Source organism: Oncorhynchus clarkii, chromosome 9, assembly GCF_045791955.1.
Source record: "Oncorhynchus clarkii lewisi isolate Uvic-CL-2024 chromosome 9, UVic_Ocla_1.0, whole genome shotgun sequence".
NCBI lineage: Eukaryota > Metazoa > Chordata > Actinopteri > Salmoniformes > Salmonidae > Oncorhynchus > Oncorhynchus clarkii.
Window position 1 is genome coordinate 21,658,633 of NC_092155.1, and position 19,037 is coordinate 21,677,669.

At 42.0% G+C, this 19,037-nt stretch overlaps 1 protein-coding gene across 1 annotated transcript in view; it reads right to left on the reverse strand.

Annotated features, from left to right (window-relative positions):
• Positions 1 to 314: 314 nt before the first annotated feature.
• LOC139416093 (phospholipid-transporting ATPase ABCA1-like) overlaps positions 315 to 19,037 on the reverse strand; it is a 240,692-nt gene continuing 221,969 nt past the window's right edge. The window contains exons 49-50 of the mRNA XM_071164364.1: positions 12,967 to 13,210; positions 315 to 582 (exon numbers count right to left, since the gene is read on the reverse strand). Coding sequence (XP_071020465.1) covers positions 442 to 582; positions 12,967 to 13,210 — 385 coding nt within the window. The 3' untranslated portion in view covers positions 315 to 441. The remainder of the gene's footprint in view (positions 583 to 12,966; positions 13,211 to 19,037) is intronic.

Genomic DNA, 19,037 nt, shown 5'->3' on the forward strand with positions numbered 1-19,037 from the left:
AGGAATAGGGTACCATTTGGGAAGCATTCACTATTTTATCAGTAGTGAAACAATTGCAACAACAATCGTAAGAGAATGTCGAGGGGCAACATAATAGAATCAATGTGTTGACCTTTGAGGAAGAGGTGTTTCCTAGCCATATCATTTGGCAAACAGGACAGGGTCTGACGGAAATCTGTGTTTCATAATCAAGCAATTCCCGAAAATAACAGTATCTAATCTAAACATTGATGACCTCACACTCCTCTGATGCAGGTAGACCCATCACATTTTTATGCTAGGTGTTGAATTCCATTATATGTGTTGTTCACGTTTAACATTTGAATAATAACATAGCAAAATGTCATTATGGCAGATGGCACAAGTAAAACATAAAGCTATCTACATGCTTTGACCGGAGATAAACAGTGCTTGTGATTGAGTGATGGAATCTGAAGTCACTCAGACGCTCTCTGGTACAGTTGAGTCGGTTGAGATCCGAGTTTCCATTGGCATTTCGTCGGACACGTCCACTTTGTTGTCATAAGCTTGCAGGGCCTGATTGTCCTCCTCCTGTTGGTACCTCGCAAAGTTGACAAAGACCTGAGGATGAAGACATGGGGGTAAGAGTAGCTGTAGATAGAACGTCCTTGCATGTAAAACACACACACACATCTGTTCATATGAATGGGCTTTACATGTGTTTAAAGATTGTTTTGTCTTCAGAATTATTTCAACATTTAAACCGAAAGTCAATCAGCATATTCCATCTGCTTCTTCTAATGACATTTAACCAAAACATGTTTCTATCATGTATCCTTAAATATCTTACACTTCACTGTGAAACAAGACAGAACGTATCCTGTTAATTATTACCTACCCCCCCCCCCCCCAATAATTTATTTATTCACGGTGAAAAGGAGTCGGACATCATCATTAGTCTGCTTCATGGGGTGGGGAAACATCAGTAACATGCTTTATGGGGTGGGGAAACAACAGTAACATGCTGTATGGGGTGGGGAAACAACAGTAACATGCTTTATGGGAAACAACAGTAACATGCTTTATGGGGTGGAGAAACAACAGTAACATGCTTTATGGGATGGGGAAACAACAGTAACATGCTGTATGGGGTGGGGAAACAACAGTAACATGCTTTATGGGGTGGAGAAACAACAGTAACATGCTTTATGGGGTGGGGAAACAACAGTAACATGCTGTATGGGGTGGGGAAACAACAGTAACATGCTTTATGGAAACAACAGTAACATGCTTTATGGGGTGGGGAAACAACAGTAACATGAAACAACAGTAACATGCTGTATGGGGTGGGGAAACAACAGTAACATGCTTTATGGGGTGGGGAAACAACAGTAACATGCTTTATGGGGTGGGGAAACAACAGTAACATGAAACAACAGTAACATGCTTTATGGGGTGGGGAAACAACAGTAACGTGCTTTATTGGGTGGGGAAACAACAGTAACATGCTTTATGGGGTGGGGAAACAACAGTAACATGAAACAGTAACATGCTTTATGGGGTGGGGAAACAACAGTAACATGAAACAGTAACATGCTTTATGGGGTGGGGAAACAACAGTAACATGAAACAACAGTAACATGCTTTATGGGGTGGGGAAACAACAGTAACGTGCTTTACGGGGTGGGGAAACAACAGTAACATGCTTTATGGGGTGGGGAAACAACAGTAACATGAAACAGTAACATGCTTTATGGGGTGGGGAAACAACAGTAACATGCTTTATGGGGTGGGGAAACAACAGTAACATGAAACAACAGTAACATGCTTTATGGGGTGGGGAAACAACAGTAACATGAAACAACAGTAACATGCTTTATGGGGTGGGGAAACAACAGTAACATGAAACAACAGTAACGTGCTTTATGGGGTGGAAACAACAGTAACATGAAACAACAGTAACATGAAACAACAGTAACGTGCTTTATGGGGTGGGGAAACAACAGTAACATGAAACAACAGTAACATGCTTTATGGGGTGGGGACACAACAGTAACATGCTTTATGGGGTGGGGAAACAACAGTAACATGCTTTATGGGGTGGGGAAACAACAGTAACATGCTTTATGGAAACAACAGTAACATGAAACAACAGTAACATGCTGTATGGGGTGGGGAAACAACAGTAACATGAAACAACAGTAACGTGCTTTATGGGGTGGGGAAACAACAGTAACATGCTTTATGGGGTGGGGAAACAACAGTAACATGAAACAACAGTAACGTGCTTTATGGGGTGGGGAAACAACAGTAACATGAAACAACAGTAACATGAAACAACAGTAACGTGCTTTATGGGGTGGGGAAACAACAGTAACATGCTTTATGGGGTGGGGAAACAACAGTAACATGCTGTATGGGATGGGGAAACAACAGTAACATGAAACAACAGTAACATGCTGTATGGGATGGGGAAACAACAGTAACATGAAACAACAGTAACGTGCTTTATGGGGTGGGGAAACAACAGTAACATGAAACAACAGTAACGTGCTTTATGGGGTGGGGAAACAACAGTAACATGCTTTATGGGGTGGGGAAACAACAGTAACATGCTGTATGGGATGGGGAAACAACAGTAACATGAAACAACAGTAACATGCTGTATGGGGTGGGGAAACAACAGTAACATGAAACAACAGTAACATGCTGTATGGGGTGGGGAAACAACAGTAACATGCTTTATGGGGTGGGGAAACAACAGTAACATGCTTTATGGGGTGGGGAAACAACAGTAACATGCTTTATGGGATGGGGAAACAACAGTAACATGCTGTATGGGGTGGGGAAACAACAGTAACATGCTGTATGGGGTGGGGAAACAACAGTAACATGCTGTATGGGGTGGGGAAACAACAGTAACATGAAACAGTAACATGCTTTATGGGGTGGGGAAACAACAGTAACATGAAACAGTAACATGCTTTATGGGATGGGGAAACAACAGTAACATGCTGTATGGGGTGGGGAAACAACAGTAACATGCTGTATGGGGTGGGGAAACAACAGTAACATGAAACAACAGTAACATGCTTTATGGGGTGGGGAAACAACAGTAACATGAAACAACAGTAACATGCTGTATGGGGTGGGGAAACAACAGTAACATGAAACAACAGTAACATGCTTTATGGGGTGGGGAAACAACAGTAACATGAAACAACAGTAACATGCTGTATGGGGTGGGGAAACAACAGTAACGTGCTTTATGGGGTGGGGAAACAACAGTAACATGCTGTATGGGGTGGGGAAACAACAGTAACATGCTTTATGGGGTGGGGAAACAACAGTAACATGAAACAACAGTAACATGCTTTATGGGGTGGGGAAACAACAGTAACATGAAACAACAGTAACATGCTTTATGGGGTGGGGAAACAACAGTAACATGCTTTATGGGGTGGGGAAACAACAGTAACATGAAACAACAGTAACATGCTGTATGGGGTGGGGAAACAACAGTAACATGCTTTATGGGGTGGGGAAACAACAGTAACATGCTTTATGGGGTGGGGAAACAACAGTAACATGAAACAGTAACATGCTTTATGGGGTGGGGAAACAACAGTAACATGAAACAACAGTAACATGCTTTATGGGGTGGGGAAACAACAGTAACATGAAACAACAGTAACATGCTTTATGGGGTGGGGAAACAACAGTAACAAGAAACAACAGTAACATGCTTTATGGGGTGGGGAAACAACAGTAACATGAAACAACAGTAACATGCTGTATGAAACAACAGTAACATGCTTTATGGGGTGGGGAAACAACAGTAACATGCTTTATGGGATGGGGAAACAACAGTAACATGCTTTATGGGGTGGGGAAACAACAGTAACATGAAACAACAGTAACATGCTTTATGGGGTGGGGAAACAACAGTAACATGAAACAACAGTAACATGCTGTATGGGTTGAGGAAACAACAGTAACGTGCTTTATGGGGTGGGGAAACAACAGTAACATGCTTTATGGGGTGGGGAAACAACAGTAACATGAAACAACAGTAACATGCTTTATGGGGTGGGGAAACAACAGTAACATGCTTTATGGGATGGGGAAACAACAGTAACATGCTTTATGGGGTGGGGAAACAACAGTAACATGCTTTATGGGGTGGGGAAACAACAGTAACATGAAACAACAGTAACATGCTGTATGGGTTGAGGAAACAACAGTAACGTGCTTTATGGGGTGGGGAAACAACAGTAACATGCTTTATGGGGTGGGGAAACAACAGTAACATGAAACAACAGTAACATGCTGTATGGGTTGGGGAAACAACAGTAAAAGCTTGTCTTCATCAGGTAAAGGTAAACAAAGAAGGACATGACATAAAACAAAAAGAACTGTTAAGACCACCATATATATATATATATATTAAGATATGTACTGTAATAGGAAATGTGGAATGGCCAGATTGTATAACAACGGAACCTGACTAATATTATATCATGCTATCTGAGCCACTTACACGGGGACTGTTTCTGCAGTGAAACAACCGTTTACAGGGGAAGTGATTTTATTTGTTTTTTTATCTCCACCAAGTACATTAGGCACTGCCTATGAAGTATATATATTCCTCAACAGTTACAGCCAATAAAATAATGCCACACAATATGTATATGGTCCCCTTCGAGGCATAGAACAAGTTCTCTTCCATTTCCTTTCGGCAGCGAAGACAAAATGATAAAAAATGTAAAAAACTCCCTTCCACTACCCCTCCTCAGCTCTTCCTCTCCTCCACAGGCATCGTCTGAATCCCTGGTGGAATCAAATTCACTCTTCTAGCTTCAGCGTCAAAGTGAAAGCCCAGTACAACGCATTTGATGCAATAGTTGTGATATAACTGGCTGTTATCAGCCTGGCATGTTTCATTTGAAAAGAAAGGGGAGGGTTCCACCAATTTCCCCGATCCGTTCTAGTGTCAGATAATGTCTGACATCTTAATTGGAACTAGAAAATCTTCGGTCGAGACTCCAGAGAAAAGTCAGACGGGACGGTAAGTATGTGATACCTTTGATGGAGGAGGACCTTGAGTGTTAGATCCTGTTTCAAGAAACGTCCTGTTAAATTGGGGAGGACTTGTGCAGTGAAGAACTGTAGTGCTCGGCTCTTCGGGCTTTTGAAACTGACAGAAAGTTTAGCAAAAGGCTTCCTTACAAAAAAATGTCTGACAAAACGTTTTATTTTTCAGTTTCCATTCAATAACTTGACGGTTGTGACATCTTGTCAGGGAGAAAATTAGGACGTTGAAAAACAACAATGCCTACTTCAACTCCGCCTTTCAGGAGGATAATTTCACCCTTGACCCCAGATGCCATTGGTTGGATACAGTATGCTAAGAGGCTTAAGACATTGATGCCTTTGACCTTCAATATCAGAGTTTGACAGACAATACAATATCCAGACCACATAGTGCTACACTTCTTAAGTTGTCTACTGTATATTTGTCAAGGCTGGAAACAATGTTGCGTTTATGAACGCATTCTAAACAATAGACAGACCTGACGTAGACCTACGTACAGTGCCTTGCGAAAGTATTCGCCCCCCTTGAACTTTGCGACCTTTTGCCACATTTCAGGCTTCAAACATAAAGATATAAAACTGTATTTTTTTGTGAAGAATCAACAACAAGTGGGACACAATCATGAAGTGGAACGACATTTATTGGATATTTCAAACTTTTTTAACAAATCAAAAACTGAAAAATTGGGCGTGCAAAATTATTCAGCCTCCTTAAGTTAATACTTTGTAGCGCCACCTTTTGCTGCGATTACAGCTGTAAGTCGCTTGGGGTATGTCTCTATCAGTTTTGCACATCGAGAGACTGAATTTTTTTCCCATTCCTCCTTGCAAAACAGCTCGAGCTCAGTGAGGTTGGATGGAGAGCATTTGTGAACAGCAGTTTTCAGTTCTTTCCACAGATTCTCGATTGGATTCAGGTCTGGACTTTGACTTGGCCATTCTAACACCTGGATATGTTTATTTTTGAACCATTCCATTGTAGATTTTGCTTTATGTTTTGGATCATTGTCTTGTTGGAAGACAAATCTCCGTCCCAGTCTCGGGTCTTTTGCAGACTCCATCAGGTTTTCTTCCAGAATGGTCCTGTATTTGGCTCCATCCATCTTCCCATCAATTTTAACCATCTTCCCTGTCCCTGCTGAAGAAAAGCAGGCCCAAACCATGATGCTGCCACCACCATGTTTGACAGTGGGGATGGTGTGTTCAGCTGTGTTACTTTTACGCCAAACATAACGTTTTGCATTGTTGCCAAAAAGTTCAATTTTGGTTTCATCTGACCAGAGCACCTTCTTCCACATGTTTGGTGTGTCTCCCAGGTGGCTTGTGGCAAACTTTAAACAACACTTTTTATGGATATCTTTAAGAAATGGCTTTCTTCTTGCCACTCTTCCATAAAGGCCAGATTTGTGCAATATACAACTGATTGTTGTCCTATGGACAGAGTCTCCCACCTCAGCTGTAGATCTCTGCAGTTCATCCAGAGTGATCATGGGCCTCTTGGCTGCATCTCTGATCAGTCTTCTCCTTGTATGAGCTGAAAGTTTAGAGGGACGGCCAGGTCTTGGTAGATTTGCAGTGGTCTGATACTCCTTCCATTTCAATATTATCGCTTGCACAGTGCTCCTTGGGATGTTTAAAGCTTGGGAAATCTTTTTGTATCCAAATCCGGCTTTAAACTTCTTCACAACAGTATCTCGGACCTGCCTGGTGTGTTCCTTGTTCTTCATGATGCTCTCTGCGCTTTTAACGGACCTCTGAGACTATCACAGTGCAGGTGCATTTATACGGAGACTTGATTACACACAGGTGGATTGTATTTATCATCATTAGTCATTTAGGTCAACATTGGATCATTCAGTGATCCTCACTGAACTTCTGGAGAGAGTTTGCTGCACTGAAAGTAAAGGGGCTGAATAATTTTGCACGCCCAATTTTTCAGTTTTTGATTTGTTAAAAAAGTTTGAAATATCCAATAAATGTCGTTCCACTTCATGATTGTGTCCCACTTGTTGTTGATTCTTCACAAAAAAATACAGTTTTATATCTTTATGTTTGAAGCCTGAAATGTGGCAAAAGGTCGCAAAGTTCAAGGGGGCCGAATACTTTCGCAAGGCACTGTAAGTGGTCAACATGTTGTCACCAATAACCCACATGGGAGCATACATATCCTGCATAGTTTTATCATGTGGTGCAGATATTTAATATCCTGCATCTGCTCAGACTTTATATTTGTGGAACTGTGCATGTGACATTTTCAAATACTAGCATTTCATACGGCACACACAGTAACATCACATCCCCACTATTCTCGCTACAAACATGTTTCTCTAATCACCTCTCACCTTCTAACCATTCGTTTATTATAACTTAGACCACACGCTCCGTTGGTCGTCACTGACATTTTGTTCATAAAAAGATGGGTGTGGGTATTAATTATGGCGAGGGGGCATTTGGGTGTTTATTACATGGCTGCCGACGCGTGGCAAGGAGAAGAAGGATGCAGAGGCGCTCAATTAACCTTTGCCGCTCTGGAGGTGGAGTCCCTGCGCGCCACACGCACGCCTCAGTGAACTTTTTAAATACAGGCCGTCCCAGTCCGTGCCCAGCTATGTGCTAGCTTGTTCCGTTGTCTTTGAAATGATCTCTGTGGTGTGTGGTGGAAAATCACTTCTTTTTTCCCCAGGGATGTAAGGTACAGTAAAAATGGACGTGTCACTTCATTTTAGGTGTCAATCCGGGAACATAGAAGATGGTCATGTTATCACTGCATCAGTGCTTGTCCCCATTGTCAGACAAAAGGTACCCCTTTGTTTTCCATGAAGGTGAAGATAACGTCTAACACATACAGTTGAGGAATAGCACCCTCCTGCTCAAGTTAAATATTGCGTTTTCAATTTGTGAAAAAAACTCACGTTTCAGAGAACAATATTCACAACAAAGTACAGTCTAGCGGTACAGTGAATCATGTACTTCATAAGTTCAGTGGCTTTTGGACAATGCCGTATCTGGATACCCTGCTCTGTAAGGAGCTAGGATCCTGCTCCTATGACTCATTCCGGCTACTTATTTGATAATCAGCTGATACATACTTGATAGCAAAATGGACAAATGTCAGGAAACAACGCCATTGCATATTAGATGACACATACTCAGTATTGGTGAGCCTGGTATCTTGATATTTGTTGCTTACTACACAACATTACAATCTAAATAGTATATAGAATGATTAGTACACAGTATGTTGTTTTATTAAGGAGTAGGCAAGGCAGTTTTCGGACACGGCCAATGTCTTTCAATATAGGCATTAATGCCACAGCCTTGGGGCCGGATCAATATTAATTGTAGTGCGAGCCAGGTCTTACAGAACAATAGGTCAGGACTGTCATCAATAAATCACCAGCTGAAAGGTGACTGTCTGGTCTCAGTCCCCCATAGGTGTTGGTTTTTATCCCCTTTGTGTTTTAGTGCAGTGACCTTCTACCCCGCATGTGATTTATTTACTCTCTGTGATCTGGTAAATACAGTATGGTCTATTACAGAATGGATGCATTGTTGGTTCTCTCTCTTTCCCTCTCTTTTTTTCCCTTTATCTTGTTTTCTTTACCTCACTCACTCTTTCTTTCTTTCACTCACTCTTTTTCTTTCACTCTCTCTCTTACACTCACTCTTTTTCAATCACTCTCTTTCTTTCACTAACTCTCTTTCTTTCACTCACTCTCTTTCTTTCACTCACTCTCTTTCTTTCACTCACTCACTCACTTTTTCTTTCACTCACTCTCTCTCTCTCACTCACTCTTTCTTTCACTCACTCTCACTCACTCACTTTCTCTCAATCACTCACTCACTCTCTTTCCTTCCTTTCTTTCACTAACTCTTTCTTTCACTCACTCTCTTTTACTCACTCACTTTTTCTTTCACTCACTCTCTCTCTCTCACTCACTCTTTCTTTCACTCACTCTCTCTCACTCTTTCTTTCACTCACTCACTCTCTATCTTTCTCTCAATCACTCACCCACTCTCTTTCCTTCCTTTTTTTCACTCACTCTCGTTCTTTCACTCACTCTTTCTTTCACTCACTCTTTTCTTCTTTCGCTCACTCTTGTATTCTTTCTCTCACTCTTTTATTCTTTCTCTCACTCTTATTTTCTCTCACTCTTATTTTTCTCTCACTCTTATTCTTTCTCTCTCTCTTATTCTTTCTCTCTCTTTCATTCTTTCTCTCACTCTTTCATTCTTTCTCTCACTCTTTCATTATTTTTTTCACTCACTCTTTCACTCACTCACTCTTTCACTCACTCACTCTTTCACTCACTCACTCACTCTCTCACTCACTCTTTCACTCACTCTTTCACTCACTCACTCACTCACTCACTCACTCACTCACTCACTCCTTCACTCTCTTTCACCCACTCCTTCACTCTCTTTCACACTCTCCTTCACTCTCTTTCACTCCTTCACTCTCTTTCACTCCTTCACTCTCTTTCACTCACTCACTCACCTCTTCCTTTCACTCCTTCACTCACTCACTCACCTCTTTCTTTCACTCGCTCTCTTTCTTTCACTCGCTCACTCTCTTTCACTCACTCACTCTCTTACTCACTCACGCTCTTTCTTTCCTTCACTCACTCTTTCTTTCACTCTCTCATTCTTTCACTCACTCACACACTCACCTCTTCCTTTCACTCCTTCACTCACTCACTCACCTCTTTCTTTCACTCGCTCTCTTTCTTTCACTCACTCACTCTCTTACTCACTCATGCTCTTTCTTTCCTTCACTCACTCTTTCTTTCACTCTCTCATTCTTTCACTCACTCACACACTTACTCACTCTCTCACTCACTCTCTTTCTTTCCTTCACTCACTCATCTCTTTCACTCTCTCATTCTTTCACTCTCTCATTATTTCACTCTCTCTCACTCACACACTTTCTTTCCTTCACTCTTTCTTTCACTCACTCTTTCTTTCTCTCACCTTTACTCTCACTCACTCTTTATTTCACTCACTCTTTCTCTCACTCACTCTTTCACTTTCTTTCACCCACTCTTTATTTCACTCACTTACTCACTCACCCACTCTTTCTTTCACTCACTCACTCACACACTATTTCTTTCCTTCACTCTTTCTTTCACTCACTCACTCTTTCTTTCACTTACTCTTTCTTTCACTTACAGTGCCTTGCGAAAGTATTCGGCCCCCTTGAACTTTGCGACCTTTTGCCACATTTCAAGCTTCAAACATAAAGATATAAAACTGTACTTTTTTGTGAAGAATCAACAACAAGTGGGACACAATCATGAAGTGGAACGACATTTATTGGATATTTCAAACTTTTTTAACAAATCAAAAACTGAAACATTGGGCGTGCAAAATTATTCAGCCCCTTAAGTTAATACTTTGTAGCAACACCTTTTGCTGCGATTACAGCTGTAAGTCGCTTGGGGTATGTCTCTATCAGTTTTGCACATCGAGAGACTGAAATTCTTTCCCATTCCTCCTTGCAAAACAGCTCGAGCTCAGTGAGGTTGGGTGGAGAGCATTTGTGAACAGCAGTTTTCAGTTCTTTCCACAGATTCTCGATTGGATTCAGGTCTGGACTTGGCCATTCTAACACCTGGATATGTTTATTTTTGAACCATTCCATTGTAGATTTTGCTTTATGTTTTGGATCATTGTCTTGTTGGAAGACAAATCTCCGTCCCAGTCTCAGGTCTTTTGCAGACTCTTCCCTGTCCCTGCTGAAGAAAAGCAGGCCCAAAACATGATGCTGCCACCACCATGTTTGACAGTGGGGATGGTGTGTTCAGGGTGATGAGCTGTGTTGCTTTTACACCAAACATAACGTTTTGCATTGTTGCCAAAAAGTTCAATTTTGGTTTCATCTGACCAGAGCACCTTCTTCCACATGTTTGGTGTGTCTCGGACCTCTGAGACTATCACAGTGCAGGTGCATTTATACGGAGACTTGATTACACACAGGTGGATTGTATTTATCATCATTAGTCATTTAGGTCAACATTGGATCATTCAGAGATCCTCACTGAACTTCTGGAGAGAGTTTGCTGCACTGAAAGTAAAGGGGCTGAATAATTTTGCACGCCCAATTTTTCAGTTTTTGATTTGTTAAAAAAGTTTGAAATATCCAATAAATGTCGTTCCACTTCATGATTGTGTCCCACTTGTTGTTGATTCTTCACAAAAAAATACAGTTTTATATCTTTATGTTTGAAGCCTGAAATGTGGCAAAAGGTCGCAAAGTTCAAGGGGGCCGAATACTTTCGCAAGGCACTGTACTCTTTCTTTCACTCACTCACTCACTCACTCACTCACTCACTCACTCACTCACTCACTCACTCACTCACTCCTCTTTCATTCCTTCACTCACTCTTTCTTTCACTCACTCTTTCTTTCACTCTCTCATTCCTTCACTCTCTCACTCTTTCCTTTACTCTTTCTTTCACTCACTCTTTCTTTCTCTCACTTTCTTTCTCTCTCTCACTCACTCTTTCACTCACTCTCTCACTCACACACTCTTTCTTTCCTTCACTCTTTCTTTCACTCACTCTTTCACTCACTCACTCTTTCACTCACTCACTCTTTCACTCACTCACTCTTTCACTCACTCACTCTTTCACTCACTCACTCTTTCACTCACTCACTCTTTCACTCACTCACTCTTTCACTCACTCACTCTTTCATTCCTTCACTCTTTCATTCCTTCACTCACTCTTTCTTTCACTCTCTCATTCCTTCACTCTCTCACTCACACACTCTTTCTTTACTTTACTCTTTCTTTCACTCACTCTTTATTTCTCTCACTTTCTCTCTCTCACTCACTCTTTATTTCCTCCACTCTCTTTCACTCACCCTTTCTTTCTTTCACTTTCTTTCACCCACTTTCTTTCACTCACTCACTCACTCTTTCTTTATTTCACTCACTCTTTCTTTCACTCACTCTTTCTTTCTCACTCACTCACTCTCACTCTCTTTCATTCACTCACTTTCTTTCACTCACTCTTTATTTCTCTCTCTCTCACTCTTTCTTTCACTCACTCACTCTCACTCTCTTTCCTTCACTCTTTCTTTCTTTCACTCACTCTCACACTCATAATTTTTCTCTCACTTTCTTTCACTCACTCATTCTTTTTCTCTCACTCTTTCTTTCGCTCACTCACTTTTGCTCACTCTCTCTTTCACTCACTCACTCTTTCTTTCTTTCACTCCCTCTTTCACTCACTCAGTCTCTCTCACTCTCTTTCCTTCACTCTCTTTCACTCACTCTTTCTTTCTTTCACTCACTCTCTCACACTCATTCTTTTTCTCACACCCTTTCTTTCACACACTTTCACTCACTCACTCACTTTCACTCACTTTCACTCACTCATTCACTCTCTCACTCCTTCACTCTCTCTTTTTCTTTCTTTCTTTCACTCACTCGCTCTCTTTCTTTCACTCGCTTTCTCACTGAGGCTTGATTGCAACAGATCTCAAGCTTCATACATCACATCAGAAACGTGGGGTGAGGCAGCGACATTTGACATCAAGTCTAATGGCATTCAGTGTACAAGTCTTAAAGGAAATGTGTTCTATAGATAATGTTTGCCTAAAAGAGATGGGCATCTCACCCCTGGAGGGCCACAGTGTCTGCAGACATTTACTCCAGCCTTAACACACCTGCCAAGAAAATAAACCTGCACACTCTCCTGCCCTCCAGGATCAGAGTCACCCATACCGCCATACACAAAAAAAATCCTTGATTTGTTGAATTAGGCTTGTTAGTACATTGATGGAACAAAATCCTCCACACACTGTGTGTCCCCACAACAGAATACAGTAAAATACCATAGAAATGCTATTTTAACTCTATGGTCCTCAACCAGCACAGCAATTGAATGAAGGGTTTAATCTGGTTACCTGATCCAGAGTGGTCTGGGAGACAGAGTAGTCCTCCACACCCAGCCTCTGCTGATGAGTGGTGAAATGGCTGAAGATGCTGGCCAGAGCGCCCTCGCTGTGGGGGAGCTGGTACTGCAGCGTGTTGTGGTGCTTCTCCTTCAGTATGCTACCGGGGAAGGACTCGTGGACAAACTCCTCCACGGGGCCCAGGGCGGGGGGCGAGCCGCCCACCCTCACGATCACAGTGTAGCCTTCTCCGAACCTAGAAAAAACAGACACATGGATAAACACATACACATCAATTAAAGCATATGGACTGACAAAAATGCACACACATACATACACACACAAACACGCACACACAAACTTGGTTATCCAAGGTTAGTGCCTTTTTGGAATCATTTGTTTTCTCCAGCATATCACCTGATTCCATATTCACCTTGCCTAATGTGGGCAGCAGGTAGCCTAGTAGTTAGAGCTTTGGCTGCTGAAAGGTTGCTAGTTTGAATTCCCAAGCCGACTAGGTGAAATCTGTTGGTCTGCCCTTGAGCAAGGTACTTAACCCTATTTGCTCCAGGGTTGCCGTCAATAATGGCTGATCCCTGGCCGTGACCTCACTTTCCAAGGGTGGGATATGCAACAAAAAATATTCCAATTTCACACCACACACTTGTACATGTGTGAAACAGGACAAATATAAGCAGCCGCTACTTGACCGTTGACACACAACTACGCACACACAAAAAAAGTGAGGTTATCCAAGGTTAGTGCAGTTTGGTAAATTACACACCATAAAATGCCCCTTTGGAACAATTTTGTGTGCTCCAGCGAATTCCCTTGATTCCATATTCACCTTGCCTTATGTCTATGCACCACCCAAGCTAAAGTGCACACTCCTGAATTTAACAGCAGCACTTAAATAATATGCTTCTATTTCCTCACTGTGCTGAATTTGGTGGTACCCTTGCGCTAACATAATGTGATGAAGGAGGAGGAGAAGGAGGGATAGAGGGATGGAACGAAGGTGATGGGGAGCGAGGGAGTATAATTGATCTTCATTTCCCCGGCTCGTTGAAAGCTCCCTGTGCATCCGGTGCAGCGTTTCGGGGAACAGGTGCGTCACGAACACCGGGAGTCGGCCAACTCCGCACACCCGAGAAACTGGTGAGTTTTTTTTCCGTTTGAAGGAATGTTCACTCCTCCTACTGCTTTTCTCCCATCCCTCTCTTCCCCCTCCCTCTGCTGCTAGCGCTGCTTCAGAAGGTGCTAATGCTAGGTGCTGTCGCAACATCCTGAGTTTGGGTGTACCTACTGTATATGTAAGCAGTGGATCACCGTGTGACACGTTGGCTGCATTCCAGACACACAGTTTCAACACAGGTCTGCACAGATGATCCGATCTTTAAAATACCTGGGGTTGTTTAATGTAGACTGTGTCCCAAATGGCACCCTATGGTGAATAGGCCGCCATTTGGGACACAACCATAGTGTTTAAGTGGCTAATGTCTCAGCAACCACATCTGTCGAGTGGCGCAGCTGTCTAAGGCACTGCATCTGCATCTCAAGAGGTGTCACTACAGTCCCTGGTTCGATTCAAGGCTGTATCACATCTGGCCGTGATTGGGAGTCCCATAGGGTGGCGCACAATTGGCCCAGCGTCGTCCGGGTAGGTCGTCATTGTAAATAAGAATTTGTTCTTAACTGACTTGCCTAGTTAAAAAGGTAACAAAAAATACATTATATAACGATCGTACAATCCGTATAGACTATGTGGAACACACCCACTAGGACAAGGTTTGGGTGTATAGTTTATCTTCTATTATTCAGACTTAAAATGTCTTGATACGTGCCGTTTAGGCCGTCTTAAAGCCAATCCTAATCTAAGGACATACAGTATATTTTCAGAATACCTCAAAATCTCTTTTAGTGTATTAACACTGCTTTCGGAAAGTATTCAGACCCCTGGACATTTTCCACATTTTGTTATGTTACAGCCTTATTCTAAAATGGATTAAATACTTTTTTTTAAATGACAGCAATATGCACACAATGTCCCATGAAGACAAAGAAAAAACAGTTTTATTTACAATTTTGACAAATCTATAACACAGAAATACCTTATTTACATGAGTATTATTATTTTCTATGAGACTTGAAAATGAGCTCAGGTGCATCCTGTTTCTATTGATCATCCTTGAGATGTTTCTACAACTTGATTGGAGTCCACCTGTGGTACATTCAATTGATTGGACATGATTTGGAAAAGCACACACCTGTCTATATAAGGTCCCACAGTTGACAGTTGACAGCAAAAACCAAGCTCGAGGTGGAAGGAATTGTGCATAGAGCTCCGAGACAGGATTGTGTCAAGGCACAGATCTGGGGAAGAGTACCAACACATTTCTGCAGCATTGAAGGTCCACAAGAACACAGCCGAGAATCTTCCTAGAGCTGGCCACCCAGCCAAACTGAGCAATCGAGGGAGACGGGGCTTGGTCAGGGCGATGACCAACAATACGATGGTCACTCTGACAGAGCTCCTCTGCGGAGATGGGAGAACATTCCAGAAGGACAACCATCTCTGCAGCACTCCACCAATCAGGCCTTTATGGTAGAGCGGCCAGATGGAAGCCACTCCTCAGTAAAAGGCACATGACAGCCCAATTGCAGTTACTAAAAGGCACCTAAAGACTTTCAGACCATGAGCGACAACATTCTCTGGTCTGATGAAACCAAGATTGCCTGAATGCCAAGTGTCACGTCTGGAGGAAACCTGGCACCATCCCTAAGGTGAAGCATAGTGGTGGCAGCATCATGCTGTGGGGATGCTTTCAGTGGCAGGGACTGGGAGACTAGTCAGGATCGAGGCAAAGATGAACAGAGCAAAGTACAGAGAGATCCTTGATGAAAACCTGTTCCAGAGTGCTCAGGACCTCAGACTGGGGCAAAGGTTCACCTTCCAACAGGACAACGACACTAAGCACACAGCCAAGACAACGCAGGAGTGGCTTCAGGACAAGTCTGAATCTCCTTTAGTGGCCCAGCCAGAGCTTGGACTTGAACACGATCAAACATCTCAACCTGACAGAGCTTGAGAGGATCTACAGAGAAGAATGGGAGAGATTCCCCAAATATAGGTGTGCCAAGCTTGTAGTGTCATACCCGAGAAGGCTCAACGCTGTAATCGCTGCCAAAGGTGCTTCAACAAAGTACTGAGTAAAGGGATTGAATACTTATGTCAATTTTATATTTTAGTTTAAAAAATGTGTGTAGATTGATGAGGAAAAAATACAATTGAATCCATTTTAGAATAAGGCTGTAACGTAACAAAATGTGGAACAGGTGAAGGGGTCTGAATACTTTCCGAAGGCCCTGTATACCTCTGCAAATTACAATGTCTCAATCCCATTATTTATTTATACATTCAGAAAAGAAATTCAGAAAAACTGATTGCCATACGCCTACCTAATTCTTTTGAGGCAATGAGGCCTTGTAATGACTTGTTATTGTGAATCCAAAATCAGATAAATCTGACTTATCAAATTATTTCCAGGTCTCTTAAGAATGTGCAAACAAAAGCATTGTTCCAAACACCTCAATGAATTACTTAAGGCACATCAGCATATGATGAGATTCACTCATCACATCTATTTGTATAAAGCGCTGTGCATTCATTCACTTTCTATTTAGTTACACTGTGTATTCTGACATTAATAATTCAAACAAATCCCAATCAATGCACCGGCACATCAAATAAAAACCACCAAAATGTGATTCTAACTTTGACATTAAATGCTCCCTCAAAGCTGGATTGGGCAACCAGCTTTTAACATTCCTTGGCTTTTATGCTAAGTCTAGTGAGACTAGTGTTATTTTGTTGTTAGTACTCTTATTACCATTGTTTTCTGCTTAATGAATCCCCTAATGTTATATTTAGTCGTGGAAAATGTCTTTGGAGGCTGTTAAGTGCTACATGCAAGGAGAGGCAGCAAACTCTTAAAAGTAATGAGAGAAGTGGTGTGTTAGCCTCAGCCGTACTAAGGCATTGTTTCAATGTCCATACTAGCATACAAGGTAGAATCCAAGGCCAAATTCAACTCCCAGAGCCTTTCAATGGGAACATATCATTATACATAATAACAAGCCATATCTCTGTGCTGATTGAATACTTTATTTGAAATCCTAGATTAAAATGCATAATCTTCATTCCTCTGATTGCTAGAATGGAACATCAACATTTAAATAGGAAATCACAAATGAGAGAGAAGATCTACTATTCTTTATCATCCGTGACTTATCTGTCCAATTCTCTGTGATCACACAGTCCTGTGGACTTCTTCTCATAGCATTTTGAAATAGGCCTTCAGTACAAAGTTTGAATGAACAAAGAGCCAAGTCAACAGAGAAGCCAGTCTGAGTAGAAGTCGTCTGAAATCCCACCCTTCTTATCCAGTCTGATTAATCATCCAATCATCATGAGTCTGACAAACGCCCCTCCATTTAGCGATGGGATTGAGCCAGACAGGAAATCGGCCGGCGCTCAGAGTGGCGAGGCGCAGCTGAGCTTTCAGAGGTGCTGAGCTCAGCGAAGACAAGATTTTTTTTTTTTTATCCAATAATGCTCGGGGGCGTCGCTAGAAGAGGTTTCAGGCGTACATGTGTAATCAAACGGTGCTCCCCAGCAGCAGAAAGACGAGGCTGATCAATGAGCTCTCGCTCTCTCATTTTCGTTCTCTCTCTCTTTTCTCTCTGCGCTCTATTTTCTCTGCTACGCTCCAACAGGAGAGTGGCGGTATGTATTATTAATTTTCCAATTTCTGCACTTCGGTCGTCTCACAATAATATAAGTGATCATCACTCGTTGTGGATTTACTACTTCTGCTATCGCTCTTCTATTATCTCTCTATTTTCTTTCTCTCTACATTGTTGGGAAAGGCCCGTAAGTCAGCATTTCCCTGTTAGTCTACACCTGTTGTTTGAGAAGCATGTGACGAACACAATTTGATTTGAATAGAAAATCATCTCGACCACAATGTAAAATGTGTGTCCAGAGAATGTGTTTTCACTGCTCCAGAGTCCAATGGCAGCGAGCTTTACACCACTGCAGCCAAAGCTTGGCATTGCGCATGGTGATCTTTGGCTTGTGTGCGGCTACGGAAACCCATTTCATGAAGTTCCCGACTAACAGTTCTTGAGCTGACGTTGTTTACAGAGGCAGTTTGGAGCTCTGTAGTTAGTGTTGCAACCGAGGACAGACGATTTTTACACGCTGTGTGCTTCAGCACTCGACAGTCCTGTTCTGTGAGCTTATATGGCCTACCACTTCGCGGCTGAGCCGTTGTTGCTCCTAGACGTTTCCACTTCATAATAACAGCACTTACAGTTGACGGGGGCAGCTCTAGCAGGGCAGAAATTTGACAAACTGACTTATTGGAAACGTGGCATCCTATGACAGTGCCACATTGAAAGTCACTGAGCTCTTCAGTAAGGCCATTCTACTGCCAATGTTTGTCTATGGAGATGGCATGGCTGTGTGCTCGATTTTATACACCTGTCAGCAATGGATGTGGCTGAAATAGCCAAATCCATTCATTTGAAGGAGTCTCCACATACTTTTGGCCCTAATAAACTGCTTGCTTTCCAGACGAGTCATAGTGGGAGGACCACAGAACATCGCATGACTCCAAGTTTACTTTGATATGATGGTTGTTATATCAATATTTGCACATAAAAGCGTTTCCAACAACATTACTTGTATCTTTCATTTTACCGACATAAAAAGATCCCACCTTGTCTAGCGTGTCTTTTTTTGTCTACATTTGGAAAGTATATAGAAAAATGTTTGTTTTTTCTGTCAGGGCAGTCATGACATTTTTTTATCCAACATGTACTTTACACAAATAAAAAGGTTGGATGGAAACCTGGTTACTGACAGTCACTTAATTAGCTCGTCAGCTAATATTTTTTTAGATTGGTAAATTAGTCCAACGTCCAGCTATCTAAACTTGTAGCAATCATGGTTGAATTACTGTCCGGGGACTCATTGATTTTGTTAGTCACTCTCCTCCACAATCTCTCCTCTCCAATCC